This window comes from Zea mays, chromosome 5, assembly GCF_902167145.1.
Source record: "Zea mays cultivar B73 chromosome 5, Zm-B73-REFERENCE-NAM-5.0, whole genome shotgun sequence".
Taxonomy (NCBI): domain Eukaryota; kingdom Viridiplantae; phylum Streptophyta; class Magnoliopsida; order Poales; family Poaceae; genus Zea; species Zea mays.
The window spans coordinates 221,122,995-221,145,497 of NC_050100.1; the positions used below are offsets into that span (position 1 = coordinate 221,122,995).

Genomic DNA, 22,503 nt, shown 5'->3' on the forward strand with positions numbered 1-22,503 from the left:
TGCTCGCGTTCCTTGGAGATCAAGCATGCAAACGTCTGTAAACAACATCCTTCTCCTCTTACTGAAGATAAAGCTGGACCAGCTTTATAAAAGTATTATGAAAAATGTTGCATTAAAACTCTAAACTCTGCTGTATGTTTGACTTGCCATTGGGTCTTTGTTCACCCTTTTTAATTTCTGAACCTTTTAACGATGCCTGGATTTCATCGGTGAGCGGCGTTTCAAGACAGCGGAGTCGCCCTCTCGTACTATAGATGCTTGCCAGCAACCGAAATGAATAACGTTGTCGCTTCCCTTGTCTCTGGACTGGTCCACGACAAGTTATGCTTCAAGTGCCCGTCAAACAAGTTGGTCTCAAGCCCTTCTCTCACGTTAAAACAGCATGTTGTCTTAATCTAGACTTTCTGGTCCCGATGCTTGGTTTGGTCACCATTTCTCACTCTCCAGTTAGAAAATAAATTGCTGGCACACGGGAATTCATCATCATCCATTTATACAATACTTAATATGTGTGTGTCTAAATTCATCATCATCCATTTGAATATAGACATAAAAAATCGAAAGCTATAACGACTAATATTTTGGGACGGATGGAGTATTACATATCAACTTTATTTAATGCGTACTGAGCTATCATAAACCTCAATGAGAGTGGCCGTCACTTTACCGACCTTATTCGGGATATAGGATGACGAAAGAAGTGGCCGGTAGGAAATCTAGCTAGACGTCAGTGACAAAGGTGGGGCTGGAAACTTATGGCGTTTTGTTAATTAGGTCTGATGTAGAAATTTAAGCTGAGGGGCAGCATCCATGTGTTGATTGATTTTTGCAGCTAGAGCGGTAGAGCCTCGTCAGAAACTGACAATGATTTCCATGCAGTAGAAAATCACGCCAGGGGGGAACAACTATGCGAAACCGATGGAGGGCTTTCATTGCCATTTACCAATTCGATCAGTCCAATTCACTAGTCTTACCCAGTGGATAACATTCTATCTCTAATATATATAATCTTTTGTTTAAGGGTACTTTCCAAAGATGAATTTTGATGTGAGAGGCACAGAGTAGTACAACAAGAAAAATCTACGGAATTGCTGGACTAATCAGAGACGTCATATCTTTGTTTCAAGATCTTGACTTTCTTTGCTTCAAGCGTTAACGTTTGACAAACCCCACGAAATTTCAGCTCCGCTTCCACGCACCCCTGGCTGAGAAACGTATAGAAAACAATTAATAAAACCATGCGAGAGCGCCATGTTGCTTGAGATCATTACGGATACCGGATATACTTGAATACGTAAGATTTATCTCTGCTTTAAATAAAGTTACATGCAGCTACACCACGGTCACCTCACGGGAGAGGTCGGTAGATGCGTCAGGTGCAGACAGTAACGACGGCTCTTCCGATAACGTTTCTCCCGCCAAGGGCAACACGTAGGGTATGTACTACTGTACACCGGCGGCCGGCTGACCAAGACCACGACGCAGCCATGGCATTGGCCCCCGGACTTCTCCCATGCATGGCGCGCTCGTTGCCACCGCGTCACGACCGAGTCCTTGGCTTCTTGCGTGCGCGCCCCACGCCACTCGTGGGTCAGGGCCGTATAATTTTCAGACCACTGGTTCTTGAAGCGTCGCAGTTCCAACACGACAGTCCACGTCACGCCGGTTCGCTTCCATCCTTCTCGCGGTTAAAATAGGGCCTCTTTGCGGCGGTTAGCTATAGGTGTAGCGTCATCACTCATCACATCACAGTGCGCTCCCCTCCCAAACGGCCGGCTGCCGAGGCGATCCAGCATGCAGCAGCAGGCTGAAACAATGGGCTACTGCTCCTCCTACACGTCGTCCTCTCGCCCCGTCGTCCCCTCCTCCTCCCTCCGACGCCTCGGCCTCGTTCTGGCGGCCGCGCTGCTGGTCTGGTGCCAGCGGGTGGCCACGGCGCAGCAGCCGGTGCCGGTGCCGGTGCGCGTGGGCGTCATCCTCAACCTGACGCCGTCGTCGCCGGTCGGGCAGCGGCGGAAGCTCGGCATTGAGATGGCGGTGGAGGACTACTACGCCGCGCGCCCCGGATCCCGGACCAGGGTCGCGCTGCGCTTCCGGGACTCCGCCGGGGACGTCGTCGCCGCCACTTCCGCCGGTAATTACATACAATACAATAAGCCTGATGGTTGCGATAGATTCACTGGTGTCAGCCACGTACCTACCAGTGGCAATGGCAATAACTGAAGCGAAAATTCCATCCCTGCGGTTCCCGTCCCGCCGCGTGGAAAATCTGTGCTCCGAATGCGCGTTGACAGTTCCACGATGATGGGGACGCCACAGGCGACCTCGCTTTGGTTGGTCGGTCCTTGGGAAAATTGTAGCCGGACGGTTTTCCGCTCATAGCTAGCTGCTCAAAGTGTAGCTCTCCATCTCTCGGTCACTGTCACTGTCAGCAGCGGTGGTTTGTGGATGGTAGCACTTGCAGATGCGTGCATGCTGGTGCTTCCATCGGTAAATTCTCAACAGAGACACGTAGAATCTATCTGCTTTAATTTGCAGACCAAATTATCCGTTGGGCCGAAATGTTTGTGGGCTTCAGCTCCACTATTATTCGTTTCCTGAGCTGAAGCCTGAAAGCGTATGGTTTCCTTCCCGTTTGCTTTGCAGCGGTGGACCTGATCAAGAACGAGCAGGTGCAGGCCATCATCGGCCCGCAGACGTCGGCGGAGGCCGACTTCGTGGCCTACCTCTGCAACCGCACCCGCGTGCCCATGCTCTCCTCCTCCGCCACCTCCCCGGCGCTCTCCCCGGCGCAGACGCCCTTCTTCGTGCGCACCGCGCCCAACGACTCGTTCCAGGCCGCGCCCGTCGCCGCCGCCCTCGCCACGTTCGGCTGGCGCGCGGCGGTCGTCGTCTACGAGGACTCGCCCTACGGGTCCGGCATCCTTCCGGCGCTCGCCGGCGCGCTGCAGGGCGTCGGCGTCAGGATCATGGACCGCGCCGCCGTGCCGGGCGACGGCCGCATCGACGCTCTGCTCTACCGCTTCAAGGCGATGCCCACGCGCGTGTTCGTCGTGCACATGAACGCCCGCCTCGCCGCGCGCTTCTTCCGCCGGGCGAGGCTTGCCGGGATGATGACGGAGGACTACGCGTGGGTCGCCACCGACGGCGTAGGCGGCGTCGTGGACGCGCTCAGCCCTGACGACATCAGCGCCATGGAAGGGGTCCTCAGCCTCCGCCCGTTCGTGCAGATGACGGACCGAGTCGGCAACTTCTCCGCGCGGTTCAGGGAGAGGCTCCGGCGGGAGTACCCGAGCGCCGACGTCTACTACCCGCATGACCCGACTGTGGTCATGCTCTGGACATACGACACGGCGTGGGCGATCGCGGCGGCGGCCGAGGCTGCCGGTGTCTCCAGCCCGGCGTTCCAGACACGGCAGCAGAGCACGGCGGCCACGGACCTGGACCGGCTAGGCGTGTCGGCAACCGGAGCGACGCTCCTCAAGGCGGTGCGCGAGACCACCTTCCGCGGCCTCGCCGGTAACTTCACCCTTCTCGACGGGCAGCTGCAGCCGCCGGCGTACGAGTTCGTCAACGTCGTCGGGAAAAGCTCGAGAGCGGTGGGCTTCTGGACGCCGGATGATGGGATCACGCAGACTCTGGGGGCGGACGGCGCCAAGGGGATGAGGAGGACAATCTTTTGGCCAGGTGATTCCACGTCCGCCCCGAGAGGCTGGGTCGTGTCGCCGAACGGACATAAGCTTCGCGTCGCCGTGCCGGTGAAGAATGGGTTCAAGGAGTTCGTCGACGTCGGCGGTGAGTCGGCGACAGCAGAGCATCCAAACATCACAGGCTACTGCATCGAGGTGTTCGACGCGGTCATGAGCAAGATGCCGTACCCAGTGAGCTACGAGTACGAGCCGTTCCCCGACAGCTCCGAGTCCTACGAAAACATCGTGTCGCTGGTTCCAGAGCAGGTCAGTATACACACACACACACCATGCATGACAGCAGCACGTAGGGTAGCGTGTCTGTGTGTGAGCGCGCGCTGATCGAGAAGCTTCATGGTTTCGCACCAATGGTGACTGCAGAGCGCGGACATCGTCGTCGGCGACGTGACAATCACGGCGAGCAGGATGAGCAAGGTGGACTTCAGCATGCCGTTCACGGACTCGGGGTGGTCGATGGTGGTGGCGGTGCGCACGGAGACGAGCACGAGCATGTGGATCTTCCTGCGGCCGCTGACCACCAGCCTGTGGCTCGCCAGCTTCGCCTTCTTCTGCTTCACCGGCTTCGTGGTGTGGGCGATCGAGCACCGGATCAACCCCGAGTTCCGAGGCACGCGGTGGCAGCAGTTCGGCCTCATCTTCTACTTCGCCTTCTCCACCCTCGTCTTCTCGCACAGTACGCGCCAATCTGCTAGTTTAGTTCCATTCTTTCTTTCTTTCTTTCTTGGACGACCGATGGCTGAAAAGGCTGAGCCTGCATCGTGCAGAGGAGAAGCTGGAGAGCAACCTGTCGAGGTTCGTGGTGATCATCTGGGTGTTCGTCGTCCTGATCCTGACGTCGAGTTACACAGCGAGCCTGACGTCGATGCTGACGGTCCAGAAGCTCCAGCCGGCGGCGACCGACGTGACAGAGCTCCAGCGGACCGGGGCCTACATCGGGTACCAGGAGGGCTCCTTCATCAAGCAACGACTCCAGAAACAAGGCTTCGACGAGACCAAGATGAGGAGCTACAGCACGGCGGAGGAGTACGCCGACGCGCTGTCCAGCGGCCGAGTCGCCGCCGTGTTCGACGAAATCCCGTACCTGAAGCTCTTCCTGTCGCAGTACTGCGATGGCTACACCATGTACGGCCCGGTCTACAAGGCCGACGGCTTCGGGTTCGTCTTCCCGACGGGCAGCCCGCTGACGCCCGACGTGTCGCGGGCGGTCCTGACGCTAGCGGAAGGGGAGGAGATGGCGCAGATCGAGAAGAAGTGGTTCGGCGAGCCGGGAGCGTGTCCGAGACAGAGCGGCGGCGGCGCCGCCGCCGCGCTCGGCGCCTCCAACCTCAGCTTCCGGAGCTTCGGCGGGCTGTTCCTCATCACCGGCGTCGTGTCCAGCCTCATGCTTCTCGTCTACCTCGCCACCTTCATCTACCGCGAGCGCGGCGAGGTCCGGCCGGAGCCGGAGGAGGGAGGGTTGGGGAGCTCATCGGTGCGCCGGCTGCTCGCGTGGATGCGACACTTCGACCAGAGGGATCTCAAGTGCCCCACGTTCAAGACGGGGAACGACGACTGCGTCAGGGAAGGGAACCATAGGAGATGGGTGGAGTCCGTCAGGAATGGCCGTGGCGGGAACGGGTCGGTGCAGGCGGCGATCGAGGAGGGAGCCATAGCCGTTGGCATGACCCCGCTCAGGTTCAGCACCTCTACTGCGTCGGAGACGATCAACGCTGATTCGTCGCCGGCGTCGGAGCTTGGCACCTCGTTCGGGCAGGGGATACTGGAGGCGCCACACTCTGTATCGGTGGAGATGCCAGGATCAACGGCCTCATAAATTACTACCACACTAGTACTTCCTAGTTTCTACGTACAAGTTGGTAGAGGGAAATTGCTCCCTGGCATTCCTAATAGAAAACTCTGACAAGTCAAATCAGTTAATGCTTTCATAAAAAAAAAGTTAACAAGAACAAAAAAAAAATGCTACAGGGCTGTGCAAACGGCAGACTGTCACATTTTACAGTTTTACACCAGGTTATTCTTTTGCAATGACACAACGTTACAATACAAACAAATCAATCATGTTTCCTTCAAAAAGAACTTAGGATACAACAACGCACATATTATGGTACGAATACAACAATGCATGGTGCCACATCACGCTCCGGCCATGGCTTCGACCATAGCACGACAAAAGGCCAACGAACATGCATGCCATCCTCGCTGCAGTCCGTCCGACCCAGTTCTAAGGATCTAGTGCCCGCTGCTCCTGAACTGTACACGATCCTAACGATCTATGAATGCAACCCTGGTACAATCTGCGAGTGAGCGGCCGCCGGAGGTGATATCAGGAGATGATATGCCAACAAGGACATGGTGCCTAAAGGAACACTGGACTTCAGAATTTTTACCTGGTTGACGGAGTAAAAATCTCATTACTCCCCGTTTATCATGAGAGAATGATACGGAACTTTGTTTATTTCCACGATGGTTGAGTGCTCCTGTAGCAGCGGTTGTTTCCACGGCTCTCCGTCCATCTGAACATATGCTCGGTTCCACTCGCCACCCCTCATTTCGAACTTGATAGCCGCAGCCTGGTAGCAAGAAACGTCCGCAGGAAAAGACCTGAGTTAATTAGGAACAATCCAGGACATTGACTCAACTGCTCAATAACATCGACTAAAGTACTAAACTAAGCCCCAACAAATTCTAAAACCTTAATAGACCAAACAATGTTGTGACTACTGACTAGCCAAAAAAAACAATATCAAGGTGTCTCATAAAAAATAGTGAACACAACAAAGCAGTTGCTTATCACTCTGATTATTCCAACAGACAAATGTTTTGCCTGACATATGATGCAAAAACTAAGGCCACAGAAATAAAGTACCTGGGCAATGTGCTTTGCTTTGATAAGCTCGGCCATGACAAATGAAGCATGCCAACCTTCCTTCAGACCAAATATTTCAAGCAAGCCATCATCTGAATGGGCTTCAACAAAGCCTTTCTGCGAATCGGTAGAGAATGCCAACATCACATTCCATTGTGCGCAAAAGAAACAAAACCCTTGTCCAAACCCAACTACTTAATGCTGATTCTGGGTACTCCATATCCTTGAAAGAAACAGCAATAGTTCTAGAAAACTAATGCCAAGCTGACCCATTTTTCAATCCAATTTGCGAAATCAAATATATTTGCTTTTAGGTCCCAAAGGCCCATGTTTAGGAACTGAAAGTAAAATTGTGAAATCATATGTGTTCCACATGGCAATGCAAGTACCAACCTTTTCGAGATACTCAGGTCTTAGATCACCCCATGGATGCCTTCCACTGCCATAATTGTATAAATTTAACACAACTAGGGATCTAACGCTGCATTATCAGGGAGAAGGATGTGAGTGCACTTCCAGGGCATACTCCACAACAGGTCAACAGTAAATACTTTAGACGATAGGATGAGTATCTAAGGTATTCAAATATCGATTAGCAAATTAGAACCTTCTGGCATAATATATTAGTGGTTCACCAAATGGCATAATATAGCTGTGACTAAGCCAGTTAAGCTGTAAACTGACATGTACAAGCTCCGCATACAACTTCATGCCTTTACATAGGACATTTGTAGCTAAAAATAATTGTGAGCCATATAGGTGTCTGCCATACCAGTTATTGTACACTAGCAAATCAGAGCCGTTGACATGTACTACCTCGGTAATCCAAAACTAATAATAGTCATTCAAGTTATAATAGACCCAGGATACAAGCATGCTCCAATAATTACTACTAATCAAATATGTAAACCCAGCAGTGCAATTCCACTTCAGCATTGTTTGATATACTCTGATTTGAATTATAAAAAATAATGACTTTTTTCCAGCATAATTATACCAAAACTGAATATCCAATACAACGATAGAAAAATTACTTGTAATGGTACAGTTGCAGTGCTCCATCTTCTGTTACGTATAATTGTACTGTAAGTACAAAGTTTTTGCTATTTTCTTGATTTTTGTGAGTTTTTAAAATAAAGGGTGGGTTTGTCTTTATCCCTGAAAAAACTTTCGAAGACTCAAGTACAACCAATCATTGACAAGATTGCGGATCAACTTCCGAGATGGAAGGCGGATTTGGTAACGATGGCAGGGGACAAAGTCCAAGTGCAGTTTGTTTTAATATGAATGATTATTTATCTTGCAATGGTTGTGGAGTTGACCGCTTGGGCCCTAAAGGCTATTGATAAAATTAGAAAGGGCTTTCTTTGGCGTGGAAGAAAAGATGTTAAAGGGGGCATTGTTTGGTGGCTTGGGGGAGAGTTTGTCGGCCTTTGGAGTTTCGAGGGCTAGGTATTTTTAGCTTAAAGGAGCTTGGGTGGGCCTTTCGGATGAGGTGGCTATGGTTGGCCAAGAGTGACCCTGTGAGACCTTGGTCTTCCCTTCCATTGCAGTTTTGTGATAAAGTCTAGGCCATCTTCTCTATATAGCTATGGTGACAAAAATTGGCAATGTCGCATCAACCTTGTTTTGGAAGGACTGATGCATGCATGGCAAATGTATTAAGAATCTGGTGCCTAGGTTGGTTGAGGTTGTCCCTAGACGCATTGCCAATAACAGGAACGTGCAAGAGGCCCTTATGGACAGGAAATGGATTTATGATATCCAGGTGTTCTAACTGTTGGAGTCATCACCGAGTTCCTTACTCTTTGGGATGTCTCACGATTGGTGGAGCTGCAGCCAGAGATAGAAGATAATCACATTTTCAGGATGGCGAATAACGGTAAATACTTAGCCAAGGCAGCATATGAGAGCCTATTTTTGGGATCAACATAGTTTAAGCCTTGTGAGAGAATTTGGCGGTCTTGGGCTCCTCCGAAATGTATTTTTTCCTGTGGCTTGTGGCTCTTAGAAGATGTTGGACAACTGATCGGCTGCAAAAGCGAGGGATTCAACACCCTGATCGTTGCCCTCTATGTGATCAAGAATCTGAAAACATCGACCATTTGATGGTTGGATGCGTTTTTGCAAGACAATTCTGGTTCAGGTTACTTGGACAGGTCAATCTTCATAGCCTCACTCCTCAGCCAGGTGAAAGAAACACCATGAAAGAAACATCAGGTGCAAGGCATTGCTGCAAAGGGGCTTAATTCCCTAATCATCCTGGGGTTCTGGACGCTTTGGAACAACAGGAACGGATGTGTCTTTGAAAAGCTCACCCCAAATGTGGATTCGGCCTTTAGGAAGTTAAAGTAGAGATATGTGGGAGAATGCAAGGGCAAAGAGTCTCTCCCTCCTAACGGCCCCTATTTCTGGATTGTAGCCTTAGGTGGTTGATTTAGTAGTTTATTTCCTATTCATGTCTTTTTGTATTTTCGTTTTTGGCCGTCGTAAGGTGGTTTCTTTCTCTTGTATGGGTCTATTTTGGACACTCATATCTTCTTAATATAGTGATTCGCAGTTCTCCTGCGCGTTCGAGAAAAAAATCTTATACCAAAGATAGGCTTTATAATTAAAGGGAATATGGTGATTAAAATAATATTGTGACAATTCTAATCGTGATATTTGCAGGGGGCAACTTGCCAGTTTAGATGATATTGCGAAGAGGCTTGCAGAAATTAAGGTACTTTGGTCCCTACTAGTAACTAGCTAGCTAATCAAAGGGTGATTGCAACAGTTCATTTGGGCGAATCAGGTGCAAACTTCAAAGTTGGAACCAAACAAAGAGAAGCTCATCAAGTGTCCTTGTACTATTCCTAAAAGCCTCAAATGTCATGTAATGATGTAAATATGACCAAAGGAAGTATAAGTATAGGTATGAATGTCATAAATTCATTCCTAAACTACACAGAATTCACATATGAAGTGGCAGCGTATCACATGAATTTTTCAATGGTTCTTAAAGATATTTGTTGTAGCATGTTTAGGATGTTAAATGATATCAATAACTAACCTTGAAGGCATTTTCACTTGCTCCCACTCTGAACAATTGGCCTTTTTAATGGAAAGTCGCAAAATGTTCTTAAGCCCCCTGCATCAACAAAGCATTATGTGAGCTTTGGATGGGTGGAAGTTCATGTAAAAGCATGTCATTTACCTTAGCTGTGGACTCGCTGTGCAAGGTGTACAAAACCACCCCTGAGTGCAGCTATATCCAGCATAAATCAACTGCATGTGGTAAGAAAACAAAGATCATCAGCAGAACCACTTTATAAAGTCATGTAAATACCCAAGACATGAATCTGGAGTACCAAATGACATACAACAACAAAGACTTTTAGTCCCAAGGAAGTTGGGAGATACCGGAGGAATATTGCTAAAGAAAATGAAATAGAAAAGGTCCATGCATATAAATAAGCCTTTGAAGCCTATTTTAATCTTCCTTCTTCTAAGTTATAATGTTATACTACCTCCATCCCCAAATAAATCAACTTCTAGAGTTGTCATGAGTCAAACTTTTGTAATTTTGACAGAATATTATAGAAAAGAACACGCATATTTTATGACACAAAAATACTATCATTAGCTACACCATGAAATATATTTGCATAGTTTACTTATTTGGTGTCATATATATTGATATGTTCTTTCATATAAAGTTGGTCATATTTCCAGACGTTTAACTTATACAACTTTGTGTGTGGCATCTGGCAAGTCCTTTCCAGTTTCTCTCTGGGTGTGTTTGAGGTGTTTTCAGGGGGTTGTATTTGGGGGAGGAATTTTCTTCCCTCTCACTTTTAACAATTCCTTTCTTAAGAAAATAGTATGAAGCTCTCTTGCTTGTTCAAGAAAAAAGTTATAATCTAGAAGAATTTGCAGTAACATCAGCTCATCCAACAGTCATATAGCAATATAAGGAAATTAAGGATTTCCATTTTTTCTTTGTGACACTACATTGTATATTTCCTTTTATCTTTGTGACATTACATGGTATATTCATCATCATGATAATTATGAGATTATGATGAAACATGCAACCTACAAAGATATAGCTAACCAGCAGTCTCAGTGGAAGGATATGTGATGCGCACTTAGTAAAAGAATTTGCTATGTAGTTCCAACAATATGATCTAGCCAATAATCACACTTCATACATAATAATGATGAAACATATAGCAGAGTATTTAAGCGAGACAACATTAAGATTACATCATTGGAGGGTTCCTATTAGCACCTTATTTGCAACTGGTCCTTGTGCAAGATATGGCTTTTCATCACGAAGATGATGGAAGCCATATGCAACCTGAGCATCCATCCCTGTTCAAAATAACTGACAACTTCATCAATGAAAATAAACTATAAAAACTAAAAACATTAATCAAATTTCAAACTCTTGATGAAACCTAAGCAAATAGAACATATGTTCTAATTCTGTATATAGTTTAAAAAGTTAAACGGTCTAATTTAACTCTATCTACTGCACTAGCTTCAAACTTCTGAAGGATTCATATTTGAGCATTATCACCTCAGTAAATGAAACCTTTGAATTACAGTCATCATTTTCAATGATAATAGAAAAGAAAACCCTTAACAAAGGGAAATAATTTTCCTCTTTTAATTGGATATGTGCTTCTTGTCAAGCAGAGGCCGGAAGAAGAATAATTTTCAAGAATTTGTATCAACTCGATATGATGTGCTTGAAAATATAATAAAACCTTCCATTATATAAAAAAAAAGTAATCAACGAAATACCAATGCTAAGGTAGTTGTAGAATACTCCTTTATAGAAAGAAGCCTTTTCGGATAACTCTGTACCGTTCTCCTGCACCATATGAGATTAATATTTTAATGCATTCAAATCATAAATCACTAAATGTACTATGGCATGCACTACAAAATATAATCTACAGCACCTTTTGGACAAGCAACCACATTCTTTTTGTGTTACTTTCTTGTTATAACATTACTTTTCAGATTTCTGTTATCATTTGCAATCTTAGCAAGCACGGAAAGCATAAATAAACTCGATAAGAGCAAAGGAGCTTAGAAGGAAAGAGTAATGTAGTGAATGTGGGCGACTTATATTTAAGTAGCATATAAATCTAGATGAAGACATGGAGTGATTAGTCAAACCTGGCTGATCTCCAACCGGTCTACAGGTTCTACTTTCTTAAGTGCATATGGCAACTCTTCTATTTCTCCTTCTGGCATCTGAATTACAGTTTGCCAGCTGCATTGACAATAATAGAGGTTAGCAGCACATAAACGGACAAATCGCCTGCATAGGAACATAATATCTACAGTAGATACTAATACTACATTGTGATGCTATCATATAGACATACAAACATACCCATTAATATCATGATGCATTATTCTGCCTATCTAGAGTAAGTAGTCATCTCATGTAATAAGTAGTGAATGTTGGGTTTGCACCCTCCTAGGAGTGACAGCAGCCACAGGCATCCAAAATCGGACGCTTGGGATCTCTGCCTGCGCAAGTTATATTGAGTGATAATTTGCTTCACACTATCGGCAAATTCATAGCAGATAGTAGATCAGAAGTTCTTTGAAGTGGAGTAGAAGGCAACCTACTACACAATATTAATTATTTTTCCTCTAGCTAAGCAACTAGTCAAGTGCGTAGCCGAAAAAAAGGTGCCAATAAAAACTAACAAAAACCCGCACCTGTCAAGACGGCAAATGGGAGATCTGGAAGCTTTGCTGAGATAACGCTTTACAGCTGAGCGCCAACCAAAGGGAAAAGAGCCACCCTGTGCACGGTCTGATTAGTTGTTTGGATTGAAAATATAAGATTTACATAGAAGAAAAAAGAACACATATATAGGTCATTACCCATCCAAACGATCTAGCAAGATCATTTCCTGTACCAAGTGGAATGATTCCTGTAGGTGGAACCGGTTCCCTTTTCATCTTATAAAGATCTGAGAGACATCCAAGCACCCAACCAACTGTACCATCACCCCCAGCAACCTGCCAGGAAGAACTAGCGCACGGATGTTACACAAACTTTGTTGGAGGATAACATGCAACCGACAACACAAAAAATCATTTATTGATGAGGAGAATACAGGATGCCTGAATTAGTGAAGAAAGCCACAGCCTTTCTTAAATTATTAGGCGGGAAAAGAAAATTGGATGTGCACTGTTAATAAAAAAATGCACTAATATAACTAAAGGAATCTAGCACATACCACAATCCTCATTTTCTCACGAACAGCCTTCGCACGGTTATCGCCTTGGTCAGCTAACCTCTCCAAACAACTCAAACCATGGTGAACAAAATCTGAAGGCTTCACAACGGAAAGATCAAAGACCTGAGAAAATGGTTGTGTCAATATGCAATGTACAGATAGTTTTTTTTTTTTAAAAAAAAAAAAAGAGACATCAACCACAATAACATGCTACATGAGTTGTCCAACCTGTCAAGGGTAATGCACACGCTTATCAGATTCCATAGATTTGTATAAATTTTTGTAACCATAGTTTTTCATCAGTTCTAGCCCCCTATTATACTGCATTAATTACATCAGAAATCCAACAAGTCAACATCAAGTTGCACAAGATCTGATGCATAAGAGAATCAGATAGATTCAAGCAGTGTCCAAATCAGTGTTGCCTGACAGCTCTGGTTTTTCTATCAAGAGAATATCAAGCTAACAAATAGAATGGCTCTGGATCATATCGTAGAAAGAGAGTCAATTTAGACAGACACATTTTAGGAGTAAATGACCTCCTATCTAGGTCATCCATCCATTATCCATCCCCTGCCTGCTACCAACCAAATTGAATATTTCTATCCGAGACCATGTGAAGATGCAAATAGCACAACCTTCCCAACGGCCAGCGGCCTAAGCATTTATTATGCATTTAGCATTCACCAGACAACAGATATAACTGTTATTTTTTTCGTGAGCAGTCCTAAATCCAGTAGCATGCGACATTCGCTTTCTTCCATCGAACTAGGTATGTCGATCGATCCAACATCCAAGTGAATTGGTGATTCTGCCTTCGTAGTGTAAATAATAGGAAATCCACAAAAAAAAAAAGTAGTGGTGGCCTGGTAACCTAGTTTGTAACGTTTGAATTGATCCACACACAACGCAAGGCTTTACTGCTTTAGAGAGCCGTCACACAGATGGTGTGACGCTTATATTCTCTTTCCCAAAGTAGTACTGATGTGCGTACTACTCCGACGGATGTCCACCAAACCAAGGGAATTCAATTTAAACACGTCTCTGAGGTCAAAATCGCTGTGAAATTCCACTGGAGTTTCACGAGTGATCACTTGCAAGCTCAGACACCAAGCCACCGACAAACGCGAAACCGAAGCTCCGGTTTGGGGTGTGGAGGGGAGAAGGAGAGAGAGAAAAGGGGGGAAGCAAAATTGGGGCAAGCAGAGTTGCACGAGCGTAGAGAGATTCTCCATGGCGTCACACCCACCTGCTCCTCGGTGATGAGCTCGTGCAGCCGCACCTTGAGCTCGGGCCCGTGGCGCCCGCCGCTGCGCGAGTTGACGAACACCACCACGGGCGCCACCGCCGGGCCGTCGGCGTCCTCCCCCGCGCGGTCCTCCGCGGCCGCCGCCGCCACCGCCACGCCGGCGGCCTCGTCCTTGGCCTTGACGGCGGCCGCGACGGCCCGGCGCAGGTAGCGTGGCATGACGACCTGCCTCCGCAGCTCGGCCTTGTCCAGCTCCTTCCCCCACACCCCGCACGCGCGTACCGACTCCCAGATCGACACCCGCGCCGACGGCGCCGTCGAGGGCGCCCTCCGCTCGGCGGCGGGCTGCGCCTCCTCCGCCCGCTCCATGGTTACGCGTCGCCGGTCGCCGCCTCCGCGGACTAAGCTCGGCAGAGCTCCGGCTTTTCTTTTCTTCTTCGTCTCTTCTCTCCCTCGCGCTTGCTTGGTCTGCTGCTCTGGTCGCTGGTGCGACTGCGAGCTGATGGACGGGAATTGGGGAAAGAAGAAAATGAAATGGCTGTGGACTTTATTGGTGGGCGTCGGCGAGGCAGAGGTTTTACTAACGGAAGGGGAATCAAAACGGTGGCTTTGACTGGTGCCGACTGCCGATGCCCGCAGCCTGCCTGCGCTCTTTCTTTCTCTTCTCTTTCCTGCGGCTCTCGCCAGCGCCAGGCCGGCAGCCGCGTCCGTCGGCGTCTGGAATTTGGACTTGTGTCGCGCTGGGCGTTGGCCGCTGCCGTCGCCTCCGATATCTTTGAGGCGTAGTACTGTAGCTCACAACAACCTGCAGGACGGGGGCCGTACTTTTCGGGGACCGCGTTTTCGTTTAGACGTTCTAGATTTCAAACTTTTGATTTTGAACGTTACTTGTATTCTATACAAGGTCTCAAACTTGGATAGTAGAGTATTTTTCTATAGAAGACTTTCGATTTAGATGACGTGTTGACGTAGATGTGTTCACGTGGAAAAGTAAATCTAGTGATAAAAAAAATTACACGGTGTCCAATTTGTTGGGCACAGCTGCACCCATAAAAAAGACTCAATTATATGATAGGTGATAAAAGGCTTGGCGATTCAAAAAAAACGCAGTTACCGCTCCCACCTCGCCAAATCAAATGGCATATTTGTTTACCCTAGTGCTGAGAATTGGGCCGGCCAAGTCTATCGTGCTTCGTGCCAAATGGATTCGAACCAGGAAAGCATAAAAACTTTTGGACCGTGTCGTGCCAGTCCGAAGTGTAAAAACAGTAGCTCAGTCCGACCCTAAACCATGTCATGTCTTCATTGGATCATGTCGGTCCAAGCATGACCCATATATTTGACCACATAAAATCAAAATATTACAATCACATAAAGTTCATAGCTTAATAAATTAAATATATTAAACAATCCTAATATCATTTGACCACATAAACTCTAAATATTACAACAATATAAAGTCGGTAGCTTACTAAATCAAAGTAATTAAACAACTTAGGCTACATTGGGCTGTATCGGCCCAAGCCTAGCCTATTTGTGTGGGCCGTGCTGGGGCCCGACGGGCCAGAATTTGAGGCCCGTCCTAGGTCCGTCTCCGGACCGTGCTAGCCTAACCCATATTATTTCGTGCCGAGCCGTGCTTTGGATTACTGTTTTCATGTCGTACTTGTGCTGGCAAAAAAACTCAGCCCATATTCCCTGCACTAGTTTACCCTGTGCAGGCTGACGTGATTACCGTGAGGGTGTTGCTTTGATAAGGAACAAGAACTTGGAATCTCGTGGCATCTAGTAGACCAAAGGAGAAAAAGAATCTGTTCACGATATGACATATTAGGCTGGCTCCAGCAAGGACCTCTAAAGGGTCCTCTACTCTAAATATAGAGTACCAAACGGTCCTCTATGCTCTTCAACAGCGTCATCTAAACGGTTCTCTAAGGGCCCGTTTGGCAAAGCTCCAGCTCCTGCTTCTTTAGCTCCAGATCCTGATCCTCGTGAGGAGCTGATCTTCCTGATTCTCCTAGAGAATCAGAATCATTTTTAAAATCGTTTGGCAAGTAAACTGATTCTTGTCTGATGAGAGTTGGTGGTATGTGGCGATTGTCTGTTTTACCCTTTGCAGTTCAGCTTTGTTACAAACCAATAAGTAGGATGCATATACGGGAAAAAATTATGAAACAATAACATATAAAATATTCCCATCATAGTAGTGCATAAAATGGTCTCAAATGTTTAATCCATAAATTGGCTCGTTATGTTTTTGTCCAATGGCAATTGCGGATAATTTCGATCAAACTTTAAGGGGATGTCCATATTTGGTTGGTTGAGGAGCTGTTTTAAGGGAGGGTGGAGCAGGTTTTTTTAGATCCCACCTTTCTTCACAAAAACGACTCCCAATCTTTCAGCTCCACACGAGAATCAGTTTAAAAAATACCTGTTTGGCACGGCTCCTCCAGATCCTCGCTTAGAATTAGGAGCTGAAGCTGTGCCAAACGGGCCCTAAATTTAGATGACGTTGTTGGATTCTCTCTATATATAGAGTTTCTCTAAACGGTTCTCTATACATTTAATACTTTAACTAATCGGTTTAGCAAAACTAAAAATATGAACAATACATTTGAGAGTATGACAAATACGTATGTATAAAAAATAAAAAAAAATGTCTCTAATATAGGTATTTGAGTATAGAGGACTAATTTAGAGAACATTGTTGGAGAGAAAAGAGATATAGAGGGCGAAATCTTTTAGAGAAAACCGTAAAAAACGGATATAGAGGACGTTGCTGAAGACAGCCTTAGATCCTCGGAAGCAACCCAATTTTACTTTTTAGCTAGGAGGAATCGGTTTATTGATTTTTAATAAACTGGTATCTATTTTTTTTATAAACTGGAACACAAAACCACCTCAATTTTATAAACTAATTTTTTAAAAACTATGTGCTTCCAAACATGCCCTTAACTATACATCCTTTTAAATCTTGTTGATAGCGCTTTTTCCATGTGTGGGTTATCTTTTATAAAATGGATCGTATCACTTCGGACTTCTCGATATTCACACACACACACTCGTAGATGGGTTCGGCGACGTTTGAATACTCCCACTAAATTTAGTTTCAGCCACATTATATTTTTTTATGCTTGTTAGAAATATTAAACATAGTCTAATTATTAAATTAAATAAGTGATTAATTGACAATGTAATAGTTTATTTTTCTCATTAACTATTATATGAAAGCATCGTCACATGCAAGTTTATCGGGTCTTTGCGCGGAACGGGGATAGAAAATGCTTCTCCGTCTCTGTCACTATTTATCCGTCGAGAAAACATTTTTCTTCGTTTACATTTTTGTGGGGTAAGAAATTTTCTTATACCCGTCCCTTAATGAATGAATTTCCCCACGGAGGATGAGGGACCGCGTTGTCATCTCTAACGGGAAACGAAGATCCCGTAATTACACATAATCAATTATTTTCATATCGCATGGTTGGAAAAAAGAGAAAATCTTTAGGCACTGCAACGAACCTCTACTAAAAAATACTTAAATTATGGTTGTTATACGACTCGGTATGTCTCACGTTGGTCAATGGAGTGTTTCACTGGTTTAGTCGCTAAGCTCAACCTAACGTTTTTTTTTTTTTTTGGTTTCCTGAAATTTCTTCCTTTGTCCACGTTGGGTCGTTGGCCTTGTCGTTGGAGGGTTTTCCTTCAAACTGGCGGTCGGCGGAGCAGCAAAACTGTTTCGAAAAGAAATCAGCAATCTACGGTTGGAATTGGAACAAAGGATGCGTGCGCGTTTGTTTGCCCCCTTGCGGGTGCACCGAACCAGCATATGATAAAAATAATATGATCCGCGTTGCGTTGCGTTCCCTTCCCTTTGGCACGCTAGCTTCTGCTTCGCCTACCTGTCCGTCATGTGTAACGGGTGGCAGAATGTGGTTGGCACCCACCCATGCAATGCAATGCAAGTTCACTCCATGCAACCACTCGCTTTATTCCAAGTCTGGGCTGCTGCCTCTGCCTGTGCCCACTGCCGGGTCTGTGACTCCAGCCTTCGACCGCACGATTGGTGCCATGCGGTCCCAGGATCATCGCTGGCTCAACTGTCATGTAACGAGGGACAGAGAGGGTTTGGAATTTCGAAGCGGGGGCGATGGTGGGTGGCCCGGGGAGACGCGGTAGCTAGCCTCTTGCCTGGAGGGGCCGGTGGAGTTCCATCGTCCGTTGGTTCTGGACCTGATCAGTTCAGGCCCAGCCCAGTCCAATGTCCTTGCTAGACAGGAGTGAGTAGGACTGGTAGCAGTAGTAGGCAACATTGCAAGCACTGCCACACGCCTACGCCAGCAAGCACTGCCCAACAAGTATGCAACCATGTTAAAATTCCACCAACCAACGAGCGGCGTTGTCGGAGCCAATGACCCTGGACCGCTGGACGGACACGGAGGAGCGTGGGGACCGAACGGAACCTGCGCGTGCGCGCCACGGTGGCGGTGGAGCCGCGGGGAAGGGGCAGGACAGGACAGAGGACAGGACGGGCGGGCGGAGATCACGAAGCCCCGCTCCTGAAGTCCTGGGTGGGGCGTAGGTATGGATGATGAAATCTAAATTTTACAACATACGGGTTCAGATTTAAAAATCAGATCAGATCTTATTTTTATATATTTTTAACTAAAATTTATTTAGAACTCTATTATTTTATGAAGAAGGATTTAGATTACGATCTATTACTACTACTAGCGAGGTTGGGATCGCATACTCGCATCCCATCCATTCACGCCATTCAGCTAGCTGGCTACAGCGCCAGCCTGTCTGCTGTGTGCAGCAGCAGCCCAGCCAAAAAAAAAAAAAACTGTAGCTAAACTGCTTCATAGCCCAGCCAAAAAAATGCAACCAAACTACCAAAAAATCGCAGTTGTCTAATTCTGCAATTTTGCCAACAAGTTGTGCGCAAGGGTCTACGCCGGACAGTGCCCAGTTCGGGCGGTGGGAGTTGCCTGACGCACGAAGAAAACTCTCACTTACGTATAGTAGAAATAATAAGGTGTTATAGATGGACCGTAAAAGATGTTGTGTTAGATTTATGGTGACGTGAAAGAAATAAAAATAAAGATACAAAGAAAGAAAACAAACTGATAATAGTGGGCTAGCTACTCGCAGCGTGCATCGCTACGCTTCCTATATCACATTCGGTTCTGAATGTTCTCAATTCTGCAGTTTTTTTGCTTTGTGGGTATTATCTCCGTTCCATAATTCCATTTACTAACTGCCAACTGCTCGAGTGCTCGTTTGGGTGGCTGCACTGCACTTGCTCCGCCGAGTCGCTGGTCAAGGCAAAGGATAAACCAGGGGGAGGCCTTCTCAATTCTCACGCACGGTTTGCAGAAGCGGAGGGAAGAAGGGCGACCACTGGACCTCAAAATGCCCCTACAAGGATCTTGCTCCATATCACGGCGAGTGCTCTGCCGACAGGCCTCCTAGCGTCCGACGGCTCTGGGACGCAAGGCGGCAAGGGCAGTGCAAGTGGAGCATACGTTCCTGTGTTCGTCAAGAGGCTGGGTGGCTACAGAAGTGGAGCGGACGTGATGAGGCGTAGGAACGACGAGAACTCGGTCCGCGTGAGCAACCTCTCGGAGGACGCCCGCGACCCCGACCGGCCGACCCCGACCTCTCGGCCATCTGAGCCGCGTCTATGTGGCAATGCACCGGGTGACTGGCGCGAGCAGGGGGTTTGGCTTCGTCAACTTTGTTCACAGGGAGGACGGCGAGAGGGCTATCAGGAAGCTCAATAACCTCTGTTGCGAAACATTCACATGTGATCAAACCCATCCGATGGGTTACTACCCAAGGGTCGCACCCTTTGGGGAAGTACCCCTGCAGTCTGTATATAATCAAATGTTCCCCTGCAATAAAGATTTACAACTGTCACTTTCTCTCTACATTTTCGTGTCTCGTTACCACTGAGTATACTATAACACGTTATCAGCACTTTGGTTCTCCACCGAGCGGTTCTCCCCAACGCTGTCTCTGGCTAGGCTTCGCCTGGCGCTATCCTTCCGGGTGCGTGTGGCGTTCCGCGCGGCGGCGATGCGGCGGTCTGTGGCGGCGCACTCGGATATGAGCCCGTCGCTGATGATTTGCCGTAGCACGGGCGTGACGCTGTTGCGTCGTGTCCCTCCGCACGGCAAGAACGCATCCTGCAGCGACCGCGAAGGCGCTCTCTCGCAAGTCGCCTACGGCCACGGCCACCTGCTATCCGTGGTGGGAACTGGCGGTGCCTGTGACGGCCTCCGGGCCTCGTCGGCGAGGGACCCCGCCAGGCACGAATTTTCGTGTAGGGATGGGACAGCGGGACAGCAGCATCCTGGCCACACCGTCGTACCATGATCCGGTACCTGACATCGTTTTTTTTTAACACAAATGCTCTTCGTTGTCCTATTCTTGGAACTACAAGAATTTTGATGAGGATAGCAAACTCCATCTAGACAATACGATATTATTATGTATGTTTTTATGCATAGTTCGAAACATACATTGATTATTGCCTTGTTCATTTGTTAAATTAAAAAGAATTTTAACATATAAATATGTGTATTTGTTTACATACATGTATTTATATTTTGTTGTCTATATGCATGATAAATCTTTGAAATTTAAATTTTAAAGGATTCATCTTATACAGATTTATCTCATATCACGCATTATTTGAATTTGGACATAAGGTGATAGAGTCATAGACATTGGCTGCGTTTTATTCTCGAAAATAATCCTGCCCAGAGACCGTGCCTAATGCAGCGATTAATTTCGCCTATCACTAAGAGGTCTACACTATGTACCAATCACATGGTGATTACCTACACATGTTCATCTCAAAATAATGATTGTGATAATTGGTCTACGAAAACATTATGTTCATTTGAATTACTGTTTTCAACAGTATTTTGTATCTAAATTTAGATATTTAGATTGCTCATGATGTATGTAATTGTACATATTTGTATGTTTTTCTTGATGAAAATTGCAGACTCGTTTGTGAATTATATTTGTTTTACATTTATAATTCATATACCTCTATGTGCTTTTATTTTGCATTCTTTTATGTTTGCATGGAAAATATAGCACATAATTAAGTCAAAACTTAACGGTCCTCATGCAAAATAAGGTTGTATTTTTTGGGACAAGCATAGGGTGATGGAGTCCTAAGCACTGGCTGCGCTAAATTCTTTATAGAGTTTGTTTAGTAGCCCAGAGACCGTGCTTGAGGCCACATTTGAAATGCCCATCACTATGAGGTCTACATCTTTCGAGATGATTACCTATACGTGCTACCCAAAAAGATCACGGACCAAGCAAGCGTCGCGGGCTATGGAGCCAGGCTGGACGCTGCAGTCATGATGACTGCTAAAAGAATTCTTTTAATTAAGTTCTGCTTAATTAAACGATGAATTCTTGCAAAATATGACACATATCTTGAACTTGGGATTATTCAACACATGATGGAGATCTAGGCTTTGGCTGCAATAAGTTCTTGGAATTTATTTGCCTAGAGACCAAGCTTTTAGACAGCAAAATGTTATTTGCCCATCAATAAGAGGTCTACATCATATGGTTATGATGATTACCTATGTGTTCTCCCAAGTAGATATGTAGGAGACTTGATGTTGGTTATTCACCTTTATGGTGATTACCATTTTGTTTTTGAAAATTTGGTCAAGCACAGGATAGTGGAGTCCTAAGCATTGGCTGCGGTATGTTCCTTGAATATATCAGCCCAGAGACCATGCTTTCAGGCAGCAAAAGTTTTGCCCACTACTGAGAGATCTACTCCATTGTTTCATTACATGGAGATTATCTACATTGTGTCCACCAATTTTCAGAAATCTTTTGGTACACTGTATGTGATACCTATAATTCTCCAACATATGAAGATATGATATATTTTGCTGCATATTACAACATCAGAAAAATGGTTAAGCCATTTGGAGGATAATTATTTAATAGAGTTTGATGAACTCGCCTAATGGGCTTAATTATCCTTAATGTTCATTGGATATGTTCATTTCATTTTTGCATGATATGGGAATTCACCTCTTCGATTTGGAGGAAATGAGATGCTCACTTTCTCTTATGGTTCTTATGAAAAGAACTTATGTGCTTTTGCGGCTTGATGTGCAAGCGCAAAATGAATAGCAAAGAAAATCATAAGACTTGTGGACTTATGAGTATGTGTCTACATTAAGTTGTAGACTAACACTTTGTATTCATACATTTTGCTTGAAAGCAAATATATAAGCACATTAAAAAGGGAAGGACAATGAGTATGACAAACTCTTTTGTCATTACACTATACATGATATAGTGTTGTATGCCTAAGCATCTAATCATGTATATAAAATCCCAATAGATGCATACTACTCATGAAAGCTAAGATAT

The 22,503-nt window shown here is 46.0% G+C and overlaps 2 protein-coding genes and 1 pseudogene across 4 annotated transcripts; 2 read left to right on the forward strand and 1 right to left on the reverse strand.

The window, feature by feature from the left end:
* The first annotated feature begins 1,611 nt into the window (after positions 1-1,611).
* Positions 1,612-5,995, forward strand: LOC103627840 (glutamate receptor 2.8). The gene is made up of 4 exons (XM_008648156.4): positions 1,612-2,134; positions 2,647-3,956; positions 4,071-4,383; positions 4,475-5,995. The coding sequence occupies exons 1-4, from the start codon at positions 1,795-1,797 to the stop codon at positions 5,521-5,523; spliced, it is 3,012 nt and encodes a 1,003-aa protein (XP_008646378.1). The 5' UTR covers positions 1,612-1,794; the 3' UTR covers positions 5,524-5,995.
* On the reverse strand, positions 5,621-14,839 carry LOC100284664 (uncharacterized). Of its 2 annotated transcripts, none has more exons than NM_001413045.1 (13): positions 14,080-14,839; positions 12,831-12,953; positions 12,472-12,609; positions 12,304-12,389; positions 11,749-11,845; positions 11,368-11,437; positions 10,850-10,932; positions 9,773-9,843; positions 9,629-9,706; positions 6,970-7,057; positions 6,577-6,693; positions 6,098-6,280; positions 5,621-5,994 (listed from the first exon to the last, which is right to left on the reverse strand). In NM_001413045.1, the coding sequence occupies exons 1-12, from the start codon at positions 14,446-14,448 to the stop codon at positions 6,122-6,124; spliced, it is 1,479 nt and encodes a 492-aa protein (NP_001399974.1). In that variant the 5' UTR covers positions 14,449-14,839; the 3' UTR covers positions 5,621-5,994; positions 6,098-6,121. The 2 variants fall into 2 exon arrangements, with proteins under 2 accessions (NP_001399974.1, NP_001151031.2); NM_001157559.2 differs by having other exon boundaries at positions 5,621-6,004.
* A 4,575-nt stretch (positions 14,840-19,414) lies between these two features.
* Positions 19,415-20,623, forward strand: LOC103627841 (eukaryotic translation initiation factor 3 subunit G-like; annotated as a pseudogene). The gene has a single exon (XR_002748332.1). The product of XR_002748332.1 is annotated as a eukaryotic translation initiation factor 3 subunit G-like (transcript).
* Positions 20,624-22,503: the final 1,880 nt, after the last annotated feature.